This window comes from Muntiacus reevesi, chromosome 7 (assembly GCF_963930625.1).
Source record: "Muntiacus reevesi chromosome 7, mMunRee1.1, whole genome shotgun sequence".
In the NCBI taxonomy this organism is placed as follows: domain Eukaryota; kingdom Metazoa; phylum Chordata; class Mammalia; order Artiodactyla; family Cervidae; genus Muntiacus; species Muntiacus reevesi.
This window is the reverse complement of record NC_089255.1, coordinates 82,837,496-82,852,990: the sequence shown is the minus strand read 5'-3', so window position 1 is coordinate 82,852,990 and position 15,495 is coordinate 82,837,496. Positions and strand designations below refer to the sequence as shown.

The window sequence follows — 15,495 nt, the reverse complement described above, 5'->3', positions numbered from 1 at the left end:
TCCTGGGACCTGGAGGAAACGCTGCACTCGGCCACTCTCCAACCCACATGTGGCCGGTTTGCTGGCAAGGCCTGGGAAAACTGTTTCCCACAAGAGGAAATAGTGCTGAAGTCGCAGCGGGTGCCTGCTGTCTGAGTGCCTGGCTAGGAGGATGGTGCTTGGGCTGAAGAGACAGCCACACGGCTTGGCTTAGTTACACACACATACACACACACTTTGCAAGAGTACACGTGTGTGTACGACACATACAGGCAGGGGCACTCTCGGAACCTCAGTTTCTCCATCTGTGTGCTGTGTGCTGTGCTTAGACTCTCAGCCCTGTCCGCTCTTTGCTCTGTCCACGGAGCCTGGCCGACTGCAGTCCACTGGGCTGCAGAGTCGGACACGGCTTCGTCTATAGAATAGGGTTGATAATTCTTTCACCCTGCAGGATTATGGCGATGGTATAAGGTGGCACCATGAAGTGCCAGACCAAATCATTGCCTTCCTGGGGGGTCTGAAGCGGTATCTCTGCAGAGGCCGCTAACATCAGGAGCTTTGAGCACAGGCGTCGGGCTGACCTGGCTGTCCCGCACCCGAGGTGGCCAGAGCCGAGCTGCGGTCCCCTCTCCGCGGCCCGCACTGGGTGCTGCCCGAGTCCGATGGTGCCCCGTGCTGGGCGGCGGCAGCAGGCTCCGAGCGTCACCGGGGAGGATGCGGGCACGGGTCTGACTGGCCTTCTTTCAAGTTCGCGTGGGGATCGGCCCTTTCAGGCACCGCGGGCTGAGGGAGCTGGGGCTCAGATCCACGCCGCCCGGCCGCCCTCTGGCCCCGCTGGGCTCGGCCTCTCCCTGGGACTCGGGTCTGGAGCCTCGTCGGCGGTGGGCGGGGCGGCCGTGCGGCCCCGCCCCGTCCGCGGCCCCTGAAACACCGCCGCCAACAAGCTTTAAGTCCCAGAAGGGAGCTGCTGTCTGAGCGAGAAGCGGCATCACTGGCCGGCTACCAGAGAGAGAGGACCCGGGATCGCGCTGGGACTCCTGACCGGCCCTCCCAGGGACCCGCCTGCCCCACGCCGCCCGGCCCCGCCGGACTCTCTGCATCAGCCTTACCTGCGGGGGCCTCCAGAATCTCCAGGGCTTTCAGAGGATGCTCAGGTCGACCTCGGGGCAGCAGTGAGGGGGCCATCCAGCTCCCATCCAACTCCGGTCCTGCGCCAGGGGCTCCCCCTGGAGATGAGCATGGTGGTTTTCTCTTGCAACCCCCTGGCTTGGTACGTCTGAGAAGATGCCTACCATGAGACTGTTCACTTGCTTCCTGCAGCTCCTGACGGGGCTGGCGTTGCCCGCCGTGCCCCCCCAGGTAAGACTCCCACCCTCAGACTGGGAATGGGGTGGGGCGGGGCTCTGAAATCCCAGACCCACAGCCGGCACTGGCACCCTCAAGGATGTCCACACGCTCTTCCCAGGAGCCAGGCCAGACCCAGTCCTGGGGGAGGAGACCTCAGGCTGGACTGTCCCAGACTCCAGCCCCTGGGGGTCTGTCTTGGCGGGGGCAGGGAAGCCACAGAGAACGGAGGGAGGTTTCCTGTCTGGCCCTTGGGCCCCCAGTGGCTTTGCTAAAAGCATCTCTCTGCTAATCCCAGGCGGGTCCCTGGCCTTGTGGTCAGGGTCGAGGCCCTGTGACCAGGCAGGCGCCCCCAGGACCTCTGACCTGGCCTGGTGGAAGGGAAGCCAGCCCAAGAGGCCATTGGTGGGGGAGGCTGGGCCCTGCCCCCGCCAAGGCTCCGGGCGGAGCCCAGGGCTCCTGGGTGGGCTGGGGTGGGGGGGTGAGACAAGAGTCCCACTGTGCCCTCTTTCCTGGGGTGGTCAGCCGGAGGTCCTGAGTGCAGGGCCTGGGGAAGTGAGCAGAGCCCTTTTCCCAGGAGCTGGGTGAATCTGGCTGCAAGCCAGCTGGGGCAGTGAAATCCTGACAAAGCCAATGAAGCTCCCTTCCCACCACGGTACCCCCACGGCCCTATCCCACTGCCCTGGGAGTCCCCGGCCCCAGCGCAGAAGTGGGTGGGCTGGGCAAGTCCCACGAGGGGGCAGGAGAGCCGTACCACCCGCCGCCCGCCCGCCTGCTGCAGGGCTGCTTAGAGGTGTAACTTTACCGGCAGCAGCAGCTCCTGGCGCCACCAGCTCCAGCGCCTCTGCTCCCACCAGCTGATGGCCTCCCCCTGGGCTCTGGCACCCGGCCAAGGCAAGCTGCACAGGACCTAGCCGGGCTGCCTGGGGGCTGGTTAGAAGGGAGACCCCCATAGTCTCACCAGATCTTTGGGACATAGCAGGCAAATGGGTCTCCAAAGCTTCTCTAGTCTCCCACCCTTTCCAAATGAAGAAGCTGAGGCCAGAGAAAGTGGGACCCATCCCGGCTCCCTCAAGTTGTCAGTTGCACCTGGAAAGAGTGAGCCTTGAGACGGGGCGGTGTGTCCGAGCAGCAGGTGGGCAGGAGGGTGGAGGGGGCCTCTGTGCTCTTGCCAACACATGGGACCCCAGAGCACAGAGGCCCAAGGTCACCCCCCTCACCTCTGCACCTTTCTGTCCACAGCAGTGGGCCTTGTCTTCTGGGAACATTTCATCAGAGGTGGAAGGTAAGCTGGCTGGGCGGGGCAGGGGTGGTGCAGGGCTCCCCAAGCCCTCACATCCCAGAGCTCAGCAGCGGATGGGAAAGGGTTGGCATGAAGAGTGGGTGCAGGCCGATGTTAAGTTGGAAGAGACTGCAAGCTGGCTGAGGCCCTAGCTGACAGAGTTGCCAGGGCCTGAGAGATCCCCCCTGCATTGTGACCCAGAGGCCTAGAGAGGTCTCTTCCTGGGCCAGGGTCACTGGGCATCCAGAGAGAGGGGGAGCGCATATACCCAGTGTCCAAACAGTTGGCTCAGAGCCCTTTCCCAGCACGCTCTAAGGGGGCATATGGGGTCTTGGAAGGCAATGCCGTGATGAGTGCCAAGGGCTAGACTGAGGGTCAGAAGCAGGCTGCAGTGGGCCAGCAATCAAGAGGAACAGGGAAGGGCAAGAGGACTTCCCAGCAGCCAGGCTGGAGGAACTTCAGGGACCTGAGGAGGCCTCTCCATTGATTACATACAGAGTGAGTCGTGCCCTTCCCAGCCCCTCCACTCCCCACCCTAGGTTGCACCAAGGGAGAATCTTCAAAGGGCAAGACATTTGCCAAAGAGACATACGTGCAGAAGGCAGGAGGCCCATGCCAGGCCCCCCGCCTTTCTCCTCCCTCCCTGCCTCTCCGAGACGTGCAGGCAGGCCACACACCACTTCCCACGGAAGAAAGGGAGCGTGTAGGGACGTGCGCACACACACGCGTGGTAGACTCTGCGTGCTGGGAACACCCTCCCTCTACTGCCTGGTAGCCAGCCTCTCCTGGACTTGGTCATGCTCTGCCAGCTTGAGTCGCAGGCCCCTTGGGCACTGAGAAGGTGGGGGCAGTAGCAGTCGTTGATTTCATTGATAACTTCTCCCTAGCCCTGCTGTCCCCTCTGGGACTGGCACAATATTAGACTTTCTGGGATTTGGAGAGGGACCCATCACCTATCTCCACCCCATGGCCCTTTTGATCCTTTTAATATATTTTGGACAAAGAAGTCTGAGCCTCAGTTTCATCATCTGTAAAATGGGAGTGTTAGACCAAATGATATCTAAAGGTTCTTTTTCCCAGTTGGCAGGATTCTGTGACTCCATAGAGGAGTCCCAAGAGTATATATATCCCAGGGACCTGGGTGAGGAGGCTGGGAAGTCTCAATCCCTTAGGGCAGCTCCCCTGTCATCATCATCATTGATTAGGGAGCCTATATTGTGACCAGGGAAAGAACTTTGGACCCCAGTTATCAAAACCCTGAAAATGACATCCCCTCTTAATACCAGACAAGAGACAGCAAGCTCTGTATTCTGCAACCACAGATGTTGATTTTTTTTTACTGCTACTATTCATGGTAATAGTATCGGCCACTTACTATAACTCCATACTGACCACAAGCTGTGAACTAGGAAAGCACTCATATTCTCCACATTTTGCAGATGAAGGCTCTGGGGCTCAGAGAGGCCCTTGGGGTTGTTGCCTAAAGGCTCAGACACCCCTCAGGACATGTGGCAGAGCTGGAGTGCGAGACACCAAGCCTCCCCATGGCTCACAGCTGAGCAGGCATGAACAGGGTGTCTCTCGAAGCAGGCTGGCCTGTGTGCTCTGCCGGTGACCACAGAGGGGATACCTGCTGGGTTTGGGCTGGTGGTTCGTGGCTCTGCCAGTCCTGTCCCCCCACCCCCACCCAGTGGCCTCCCCAGGAGCTTGCTCTCAGGATGAAACACTTCCCATCCGGGGATCTCCTCTGTCCTGGGTGGTAGGCATCTGGAGCCAGACCAGAAGCTTGCCCAGGGGCTGGCAAGGGAGCCCACTCATGGCCCTGGGGACAGCCAGGGGCCTGCCTGGGCCACAGGCAACCCCCCTCCCCCACCCCGTTCCTCTCTCCAACGCTGGCCTCTGAGCAGGTCGGGGGCCAGAGGAAGTGCTCTCAGGAGCAGATGAGCAGAGCTCTTTGCTGAGGAGCTCAGCCCACATCTGGGAGCGGTCACCACATCTCTCAGCCAGCCCCTTGCCCAGTACCCTCTGATTCTCCCACACCCCCAGACAGCAGCACCAGGGATGAGCGGCCCTCTTCCTTGATGGCCGCCAGGTAAGGCAGGCCCAGCCCAATGCCTTCCCCGCCCTCTCCCAGCGCCATCTGGGCTATGTGGCCCAGGACGTGCCGGGCTTCAGGGCCCTGGAGCCTCGGTCCTGTTGACACAGTCCGTGTGGTGGGCGTGGGGGGAACAGGAAGTCTCTTCTTCCTTCTCAGCCTTGCCGGGCTCTGCTTAACCCAGCAGCGGCCCCACAGCCCGGGTGGGCTGGAGTCTGCTTGTGGGATGATAGGGGCCTTCGGGGCCCCTCCCCTGCTTTTGCGCTCTTCCTGACGGCTGGTCCCGAGGTGGGACCCTGAAACTTCTATGGCACTTTGGCAGCCGGCTATTCCTCTGCTGTTATTTACGTTTTCCAAGGCAGAGATTAAGCGTTGAGAGTTACGTAGTGCTCATGAAGCTTTTAGACTAAACACGCACTCACGGAGTTACATTAGGGAGCTGCTCCTCTGACCTCTGCCTGCAAAGGCCAGTTTCCTGGGGATCTGGGCTGCCTGGTGGACTTGGCCTTGCTTCCTGCTTGGGTCCAGGGAGAGTGGCCCAAAGGCCTGGAGAGGCAGGATCAGGGAGGCCTCTGGTCCCCTTCCCATCCCCGGACCCAGCCCTAGTGCCCCTGCAACAGACAGGGCAGAATGGAGCCGCAGACGCCCAGATAAGCAGGGTTTATTGCTCTGTGCCGCCCCAGCCAGCTCCACGTGGACACACGCCTCTTGGGTATTTTCCACCGGCTTGCAGCCTTTCCCGAAGGCCTCTGCTAGGGCTGAAGTTTATTTTTCCTCTGAGATTACCCTGAGACTCACATCCTTGCAGGCTCTGTAGAATGGACTTCAGCCCCTTCTGCCTCCTAGGAAGTGCCGTGGAAGGAAGTGAGGGGCTGCTGGGAGCAGGGCATTAGGCTGCAGGGACCCCAGGTGGTCCAGCTCCCCTGTTCTCCCCTACCAGAGGAGGATGACCATCCAGTGCAGGGCAGGGTGACCCAGGATTGGCGATGTGTCTCTGCCCGCAATCTCAAGGCTGGGCTGGGTCGTGTGTGCAGTGCACACAGAAACACAGAGTGCCTGTCAGAGCTGGGGGAGCCCTTAGCAACCACCTCTTCCCAGCCTTCTTCTTTTTCCCCAGCTGGAGAAAACTGATACACTCAGAAAGGTGCAGTGACCTCCCCAAGGTCACACAGCCAGCGCAGGGCCGGGACTAGGAGCCAGTCTCCTGGCTCTGGCTATTCAATTCCTGCCAGTCTGTTTGGGTCCAGGCCCCAGGCCCTCCCCAAAAGGAGGAGCGTCTTTTGAGAGACTCCAGATCAGGCCCCCAAAGATCCGGTCACAACCACCAGGACATTGTGGGGGTCGGGGATGTCCCTGATAATTTTCAGTGAACTATCATCTACTCAGTCAGTAATTACCTAGCCTGTGTTTACTGGGTGTTTGGGTGTCTGTCTTCAAGGAGCCTCAACTTGCTTGTAAAAATGATAAAAACCTCCAGTGACGGAGATAAAGCAAGCCCTTGGGGCTGAGTTATGCTCAAAAGAGGAACATCTGCTCATATCAGACAAGCTGGAGAAGGCTTCAGAGAGGAGGCAGGGAGGCAGGCCCAGAGGAGTGGGTGGTGGGCTTTATTTGGTTAGAAATGAGAAGGGGGCAAGGAGCATGGACCAAAAGAGGGAATCTGAGTGATGTGGCCCTGGGCCCATGCAAGGGTGGTCCAACGGAAAATGGAGAGCGGGGATGGGCCGCATCGCTGGCTGCAGTCTGGGCCACCAGGCGGAGGAGCTGGCCCAGACAGGAGAGGAAATAAGGACTAAGGGGAAGGTTCACCCTCTCTGTGGGACTCTGCAAGCCAGTCTTGCGGAACTTGCAGAGCTAACTGTATTCTGCCAATTCCTCAAGACCAGGGGAGGACCAGGTCAGGCCCCAAGAAAGATCCAGAGGGCCTGGGGATACTGCCAGGACACACTCCTCCGAGCTGCAAGGCCCCCGGGGCCGATGCCAGCGCCTGAGCTGAGAACAGAGCCGAGAATCGCAAGCCCCTAAGAAGTTCTATTCCCCTGGGATTTCCATCTAGCAGATGAGCCGGGAGGGCAGGGGGGGGTGCAGCGGTCATCCCAGAGGATTGACATCAAGAGTTCAGAGCAGGGGAAGAGCTCACGTAGGCTGGGGGCTTCCTGGAGGAGCGGGTGTGGGCTGAACCTGGGAGGGCCTGCCCTGCCCCGGGACCTGAGCCGGCTGTCTGCGCCTCCTTGCAGTGGTGCCCTTCCAGCAAGTGTGGAAGCGCAGCTATTGCCGGCCGGTGGAGAGGTTGGTGGACATCGTGTCTGAGTACCCCAGCGAGATGGAGCACCTATTCAGCCCATCCTGCGTCTCCCTGCTGCGCTGCACCGGCTGCTGCAGTGATGAAAAGATGCACTGTGTACCCCTGGAGACAGCCAACATCACCATGCAGGTAGGCAGACGCCCCGGCTCGGGTCCCAGCCTGCCCCGCCATCCACAGCCACAGAGTCTGCCCCCCAAGAGAGGGGACCAGGAGAGGGCAGGCCAGGGTCACAGGACCCGAACTGACACCCCGGTGTTCTTACCCACAGCACTCCTCCTTCTCGAGCCCCAGCCCCATCTTTGAGCCCCCCTCTCCTCCTCCCTTACCAGCTTTCTCAGGCTCTGGCTTAGCGCTACTCCAGGACACAAGATATCTCATTGAGGTTGGGAAAGAAATCTGTTCGGATTCAAAACGTCCCTTTTTTATACCAGGAGCGTTCGGTGCCCTGAGCTTTGCTTCCACACTTACACTCACAATGTTGGGGTTTTTTCTGAGCACTTGAAACCTCAAAAATTTCCAAGCACTGTGCTTCAGAAATGTTACCTCAACATTCAATCCTTGGAGCCAAGTGATATTCCCATTTCACAGAGGGAAGCTGAGCTTCAGAGATGATATTTCACCTACTTAGCAAGTGGAAAAGCCACGATTTGAACATAGGTCTTGCTGCCTTCAGAGCACGGGCCACCTTCCTACCCTGTGCTTTGCTGATGGCCCTGGGAAGAGGGGGGATGGGAGCCTCCCTCGGGTCTGCAGGCAGGTAGGAGGGCTGTTTGCCCTGCACTCCAAGTGGAATGAGGGTGTGTAGTACAGAAGTAAGTAAGTGTTAGTCGCTCAGTTGTGTCTGATTCTTTGAGATCCTGTGGACTGTAACCCACCAGCTATACTTTGTCCATGGGATTTTCCAGGCATGAATACTAGAGTGGGTTGCCAGGCCCTCCTCCAAGGAATCTTCCCTACCCAGGAATTGAACCCAGGTCTTCTGCATTGCAGGCTGATTCTTTACCATCTGAGCCACCAGGGAAGCCCAAGAACACTGGAGTGGGTAGCTTATCCCTTCTCCAGGGGATCCCCCTACCCAGGAATTGAACCCAGGTCTCCCGCATTGCAGGCAGATTCTTTACCATCTGAGCCCACTACAAGGGGAAGCCCATGCAGTACCAAGGCTGGTGGGAAGTAGGGAGTCTGGTCCTCCGCTAAGGGGTGGCTGGATGGAGTACTGGAAACCCGCAGGCCACCCCCGCAGTCCAGTCACCAACCTTTGTCTCCTCACAGCTCATGAAGTACCGCGCTCTGGACTTGCCCTTCTTTGTGGAGATGAGCTTCTCTCAGCACGTCAGCTGCGAGTGCAGGTGGGTCCTCGGGTGCGGCCGGGACAGCCCCCACGCACCTGGCGGCATCAGCCAGGGGTTGCCCATCCGTGCGGCAGTCTGTGCCTCCTGCCTTGTTGATGGAGACCAGGGAAATCGGGGACCAGTGACAGCCCAGGGAGCTGGTCCCAGGAGCTGGATCATAGCTACTGAGAAGTCACAGGCCAGAGGGAGCCAGGGTCCCTCCCAAACTGGCCAGGCTTGGGCACGCCGTCTCCCTCCTTGAGCTGGGAGGGGGATGCCAGGGCCCTGGAAGAGGCACTTGGACCCACGGGAGGGGGCAACGGGATTGAGGAGCTCAAAGACAGGCAAACCCTGGTAGGAGGGAAGGGGCAGAGGGAAGGAGGCACAGGCTTTCTTTAAAGTCGAGTCTCCACCTGGCAGAGCCTCTCCCCAACACATCTTGCTGCTGGTGCCCAGGGCACTCTTAGCATTAGTTACCAGGAGCAGCAGGCCTGGCACCAGCAACTGGTTCAGGGGCACTCCTGATACCTCTGGGCCATGGGATGGAGGCATGGGACCAGAGGTCCTGAGCCATGTCATGGGGCAGGAAGAAGGGGAGAGCCACTGTTTATGGTGTATCTCCTCTGTGCCTCGCCCAACATAGGCACCCGACCTGAGTGTGTTTCTGATTTAATCAGCAGACATCTATTGAGCACTTACTGTATGCTAGGTATGGTCTCAGATGCTTGGGATACAGTGGTGAGCAAGACAGACCAGGTCCTTGGTCTCCTAACCACCCATTTTACAGATGAGGAAACCGAGGCTTGCTATGGTTACATGATTTGCCACAGCTAGTGGGTTGACCCCAGCCTGTTGACCCCTAAACCTGTCCTTTCTCATGCTACCTCTCGTGGCCATTACCACACTCTACAGACACCCCAGTACTGCCCTGGGCTTGGTCCTGCCTGGTGTCCGGGGCTCTGGCCACTGCTCTTGGACCTATACCACTGCTAGAAGCCCTGCCTCAGTTTCCTCCCATCCTCCCTTGCCAGGGCTTGGCCATGTAACAACAGTTCAGTAGCAAATCCTCCTTGGCACAGTGCTAGACAGTGACCTTTCACCTTCCCCATCACCTTTGCCCTCATAACCTCTATGTTGGGGCAGACAGATGAGAAGATTAAGGGTACAAGAGTGTCTCTGACTGGTCCCAGATGGCAGAGAAAAGGCCAGACAGTCCCAGGAGGTGCTGGTACCCTGCCCTGGCTCCCAAGAGGACGGCCAGCCTAGGGCAGCCTTCCCTGGCCCAAAGCTGACTGTCACCACGCTGTCCCACACCCCCACCCTGGTTCCCAGGGAAGACTGTCGCCTTCCAGAGGGCTGAGCAACAGGGCCACCTTTCTTCTCTCTTCTGGGCCAACAGCCACGGCCCCGGGAGACAGAGCCAGGGCAAGTCTGGTGACTGTGGGGCTTTCGATCACCTCCCGTCATCCCGCTCCCTCACCCTGATCCCTGAGATTGCTGCAACATCACACGTCCCCAGGGTAGGGTGGAGGCCATTGTGCCTTTACAGGTGGCCTTGCCCCTCACTCACTGCCAGTGAGGACACTCCCAGAGGGCACTCTGGAAGGAAAGGGCACCCTGGCAGGTGCAAGGGAAGGACGTGAACAGAGAAAGGCTGCAGAGAGCAGACTCAGCCCCCAGATTTGATTCCAAGAAGCAGAGGAGAGCAGACGGGTGTGGAGAGGACCTCCAAGAGGGCACTCGCACCTCTCGTAGTGGGGTCACCAGGGCCTAGAGTGGAAGTGGAAGCCCCCAGGCCTCTGGGCATCTCTCCCTCACCAGCTCCATGCTACCCCCTAGTGGCTTCAGCCCCAACTACAGGGCCAGCCCCAGTGATGGCCAGGGGAGTCTGGCCAGGGAGCCCCCACCTACAGCTGTCCTAATTCTCCTCCATTCCTCTCTCTGTTTTTCCAGGCCTCGGTGGGGGAAGACGAAGTCAAAAAGGTAAGCAGCCTGGCAGGGGTGCCAGGCTGTTCTCAGGCCTGCCAACCCCTGACCTAGCATGGGGGCCCCCAGCCGCTCTGTCTTGACGCTTTTGGCTTATTGCAGGAGGAGAGCCAAGGTCAGGGGCCAGAGGAAGAGAAAGGAGCAGAAACACAAAGACTGTCACCTGTGAGTGCGCGGGGGTGCCCAGGGATGGCAAGGAGGCTGGGCCAGAGGGGAGCCCCACCCTGCCAGCACGGTCAGTGGTCGGGGAGGGACAAAGCCAGCAGTGCGGGCCAGAACCTAGAGATGCCAGGGCCTAGGAAGCCTCAGGTGAACCGAGACAAGAACCAGGAAGCTGTCCCGGCTTAGTTCTAAGTCTCTGTGTGGCCTTGAGCAAGTCACATCACCTCTCTGAGTCTAGTTTTTCTGTGTGTAGAATGAGCATCAGGGGGGTCAAACAAGCATTCGGTCGATCTACAAACATTTACCAAGCACTTACTGTGTGCCAGGTACTTTCGTGGGCAGACCAATAATATTTCTGCCCTTACAGGGCTTACACTCTAGTGTTAGAAAGTCCAAAAATTTAGGGACTGAGACTGGCGGGCTACAGTCCTTAGGGTGGTAAAGAGTCAGACCCGACTGAGGCAACTTAGCACACACACAGGCCAGTGGTCCAGTGGTTAAGACTCTACCTTTCAGCACACGGGTTGCCGGTTTGATCCCTGGTCAGGAAACTAAGGTCCCACATGCTGCAGGGTGTGGCCAAAAAAAAAAGTAACAATTTTTTTTTTTTTAAGTCCAAAAATTTAGCCAGGGCTACCCTTGGAGGCCCTAGGGAAGGTAGAGCCCCTCACTGGCTCTCAGACCAGTATTTCTTTCACTCTCCCAGAGAGCCTTGGGGTCTACTTGCTTTTCTTTCTTTGTCCATGTTACCTGTCCATTTGGTTTCACCTCTGGAGAAGGTGGCTGGGGTCTAGGCCTGAGTGTTGGAAGAGCAGAATTAGCAAAGGGCAACCCCAAATCTGTGAGAGTAAGCAGGAAAAATAAAGTAGCTCACATGCGCAGTAACTCGGTCACACTGCGGTTCTCCAAGGCCAGTCTCCTCCCAGCAACAGGACGGTCTCCACAGTCCTGTCCTTTGCACAGATCTTCTCATGTCATGGGGCTGGGGCTGGCCAAGCCCTACCCCGTGAGCCTGTCCCTGCAGGAGCAGACACGTCCACCCAACTCCGTGAAGCTAGGGCTTCTCAGAGGTCGGTCCCTGCAGGCACGTAGCCCTTATTTCTCCCCTGGTTCCAAGCAACAGGGGAGGGGCTGGCAGTCCTGGTTGGGCTCCCCAAGCAGGCAGCCCCAGATGGAAAGTGTCCTGTCCTAGCTGCTGGGGTAGCAGTCTTCAAATGTTTCATTTGGGAATCTCTTGAAAGAACTTCCAAAGCCCACGTGCCCCCTTGTTCATTTTTAAGTCAACATTAACCTTTTTCATCAACATTGTAGATAGGTGCAAAGGATGTAATATATTAATATTTTAATATAAAGCCATTATATCACTCTCCAGATGTATCCTGTGGAATAAGCCATCCTAATTTAATACGATCATCCACTTTTTAAAAATTGTTTAACAACATCAAAAAATATATGAACACTCTTCTTTAATAGCTGCATATTTCCATTGCTTCTTTTTTCCTCAAACATGTCTTTCCATTTTACTTTCCCCACAGAATTTCAGCCTAATGTAATATTTTTTAAATAGTCAAACATTTTTTATGTACCACCTTGTCTTACTTATCTGCCACAACAATGGTATATGAGTTTGAATTATTTTGAATTTTCCTATGAGCAGAAAACTTGAAATTAAATTTTTTCTTGGAATGAATTATCACAGTAATTATTAGTAGTACCCATTGATTAAAACAGCACAAATACATTATATTTTACTAGATGCTAAGTGCAAAAGGACAATCAATCTTACTGGGGTTGCATTTCAATGAGATGGATGCAGCTACTTTTCAATTAGTTGATGAACCCGGCAAGAACCTGGCAATGAACGTTATCTCCTGCCAGACTGAGACAGGATTCAGCAGTAATTCCATTCCTGTTTATTTTTTGCAGATGAAAAGATTGAAAAACCATGTTCACATAAATAAGTAAATGGGGCTGGGTGTTACTCAAGCACTTGAACTCCTTCCAAGTTATCAATATTTGCCGAAAACCTGAGAGTGATCTGCTATAAGAATTTACTTTTCTTAACATATTAGCTGATGATTTAGCTAATCTCTTCAATTTTGTTGAAAACAGACGTGGAAACCACCCAACTTGCAAAAGACTTGGTTACCCAATAGCTCATCATATTTCTTTTCTCAACCACCTACACTGATATCTATCAAATTGTTCTTTTATTCAGTGTCCCCCTGAATCCTTTTTACCTTGAGGCAAAGTACTGTAACAGGAGCTTCCTTCCTTTCCAAGGGAGAAGGGCCTTTGGCAATGAGATGACAGGAAGCAGACCTCTGTCGCAGACAGTTTTCGGGCAGAGTGCAAGTAGAGGCTGGGAGCAGATTTCTTTAAAACCACCAATATTCACATAGGACTTGGACAATCTTCATGTGCATCCAGGGGTTCTGGTATCCTCGTTTGAAGATTGCTGCCCCAAAGTAACCAAAGGCATTGGTGCATGGAGCCAGACTGTGTTCAAAGCCAGCTTTGTTACTAACTTGCTGTGTGACCTTGGGCAAGTTTCTTAACCTCTCTGAGCCTCCGTTTCCTCATCTGCTAAAGGATGATAGTAATTGCGCCCTTCCTCATGGAATATTGTTAAGGGTAAATGAGAGAGTGCTTGGCATAGGGCTGAGCACATGGGTAAGTGCTTGGTGAAGGCCAGTTCCTAGCCGCTTCTCAGCCTCATGCAAGCAGAGATCCAGGAGCACTGCAGGCTCTCCATGCTCCCTGTCCAAGCTTCCCCTCTGGGAAGTCCTCCCTCCCATAGGAGGGACCCCACCCTCCACCCTGGGCTGATACCCTCTTTCTGTGTTTGGTCTCTGGCAGGTGCGGTGATACTCTTTCCCGGAGGTAACCAGTCCCTCGGAGGAGAGAGACCCCCCACACCCGGCTCGTGTATTTATTACCGTCACATTCTCAGTTACCTCCTGCTGGCACCTGCCCTCTATTTATTAGCCAATTGTATCCCTGCTGAATGACTCACTCCCTCCACGGGACAGGACCCTCAGGAATTCAGTGCCTTAAACAGAACGTGAGAGAAAGAAGACAGACCCATGTGGCTCCAGCTTGAGAAGGAGCAAGACTTGTGGCTTTGTGAGGGGCAGGCCTGGCCCCAGAGGCCCCGGGGGTCTCCAGGAGGCTGGAGAAGGAAGGACTGGAGACCCACCACCTGCCCTCCCAGAACCTTGGGCTCCGCACAGACCAGCAACCCTTGCTGGGGAAGCTCCTGGTGGAAGTGGGGGGTGGAGGCCCCTGCTCTGGCCACCCTGGCCCTGCTGAGGGGGTGGGCGGGCAGCCACTCTGCACCCTGGAGGTCGGACGTTCAGCTCTGGAGAACAGTGCTTGCCTGGGGGGCCTCTGCCACTCTTTGTCCCCTCGGTCTCACCTCACCTCTTAACTGCTGCTTGTGCTGAGACATTGTTCTTTGTGGCCAAAGCATCATCACCCCGCCCCTCTCAAGGACACAGGCAAAGAGTGGGCCCCAAGCTGGACATGGAGCGAGCTGCCCTCGCGTGGCTGTCTAACCACCAAGCCAGTTTCTCTTGAATAAAGTATTCTAGTCTGAAACTGCTTTCCAGGGGAGTGTTCCTGCCAGAGCAGCGGGCGACAGCAGGAAATGGAAGGGGGACAGAGGAAAGAGGACTGTGGGCCCCAAGGCTGCCTGGGGTGGGAATGGGGGTGGGGGTCCAGCCTGCAGTCCCTGGGGTGTCTTCTCCAGATGCTTTAGGCAAAACCCTGAGTCTCGCTCTTCCCATGAGGGGTTCCCAGAATGGAGGGTTGGCCCTAAACTTGGGGGCCCAGGCCTCAGCCACCCCTGAACTCCCTCAAATTCAAGAGCGCAGTCCTCTTTCCCTGGCACCTGCCACCTTCCCCAGGGCCACCCTATCTCGAGCCCAATGCCTGGCTCTCAGGTGCCACAGCTCGTGGCTCCAGGGACCTAAACCGCGCCACCTCCAGCCCACTCTAGCTGCTGAATGCAGGGACTGGCAGATGCTACCTGATTTCTTCCACCCTGGACCTCCCATCTTCCTGTTTCCTCCTGAGTGCCTTGGCATGAAAGGAGGAAAAAAAAAGAAGAAAGGAGGAAAAAAAAATGCTTTTTTCCCCCCCAATCCAAACCACTTATTATCTGACTCCCTTCAGCCTCCAACCCCCAAGGTATGTCTGTTTTCCTGTTGTGTTTAGGGACAGGGTGCTCCCTGTTCTCTCTGATTGCAGGCTGCTCAGATAAAGCCTCAGGGCCTGGGGCCGGAGCCCTCTTCAGGCTTTGGAGGGAAGCCAGGGATGGTCTGGGTGGGGTAGCCCTGCCGAGGCAGCTGCCCTTGGTGGTCTGTCCACCACTGAGGCCTGGGCCGCCCTGGAGGACACCCCGGTCAGAGTGTGCTTCTGGCCGGCGATCACAGAGTGGGTGTGGGCCGGCCCCGCAGGACATGCTTCGTGGGAAAAAGGTATTTTCTCTTCTGCCTCTTCCCTCTTGGGTTACACCCATTCCGAGCCGTTGCCTCGGAGGGATGGATAGCTAAGAAGGGCACCCCTCCCCTTTAGTCAGTCTCTGATGGGGCCCCAGGGACACTACCCCAGCCCTTGTAGCATGTCCCAGGCTCTCAACTTCACAAGTCACCCACATGGAGTTCTGCCTCCCCACCCAGACCAGCCACCCCTGGAAAGAACTAGACCAGGGGAGCAGCCAGAGGCCAGAAGCAAAACTGCATCTGTGGCCAGAACCTCACAGCTGGAGCCAGTAGGAAGGGAGCTAACCGGTGCATCTGACCACTCTGGCCATCCTTTCAGGTCATTCAGGACGTAGCAGGCCCTTTTCTTTTGCTCTTTATCTCTTTGTGGAGCCCCACCTGTGTACCTAGGCACCAGGGACCCAGTGGGGAATAAAACATCCAGGACCTGCTCTCATGGATCTCATATTTGAGTGGAGAGACAGACCACAATCATGGATTCAGGATGTGGGGTGGACTTTATTGTT

At 56.6% G+C, this 15,495-nt stretch overlaps 1 protein-coding gene across 3 annotated transcripts; it reads left to right on the top strand.

The window, feature by feature from the left end:
* Nucleotides 1-929: 929 nt before the first annotated feature.
* On the top strand, nucleotides 930-14,071 carry PGF (placental growth factor). 3 transcript variants are annotated; one of them, XM_065940787.1, is made up of 7 exons: nucleotides 930-1,338; nucleotides 2,569-2,608; nucleotides 6,938-7,134; nucleotides 8,278-8,354; nucleotides 10,290-10,319; nucleotides 10,425-10,487; nucleotides 13,344-14,071. In XM_065940787.1, exons 1-7 carry the CDS (start codon nucleotides 1,264-1,266, stop codon nucleotides 13,369-13,371), a joined length of 510 nt encoding a protein of 169 aa, XP_065796859.1. In that variant the 5' UTR covers nucleotides 930-1,263; the 3' UTR covers nucleotides 13,372-14,071. The 3 variants fall into 3 exon arrangements, with proteins under 3 accessions (XP_065796859.1, XP_065796858.1, XP_065796860.1); XM_065940786.1 differs by having other exon boundaries at nucleotides 2,566-2,608; XM_065940788.1 differs by lacking the exon at nucleotides 10,425-10,487 and having other exon boundaries at nucleotides 2,566-2,608.
* The last annotated feature ends 1,424 nt before the right edge of the window (nucleotides 14,072-15,495 follow it).

Coding starts and splice junctions, on each gene's coding strand:
- PGF (XM_065940786.1), top strand. CDS start 1,264: ATGCCTACCATGAGACTGTTCACTTGCTTCCTGCAGCTCCTGACGGGG. Junction 1,339..2,565: donor TGCCCGCCGTGCCCCCCCAG/GTAAGACTCCCA, acceptor TTCTGTCCACAG/CAGTGGGCCTTGTCTTCTGG. Junction 8,355..10,289: donor CACGTCAGCTGCGAGTGCAG/GTGGGTCCTCGG, acceptor CTGTTTTTCCAG/GCCTCGGTGGGGGAAGACGA.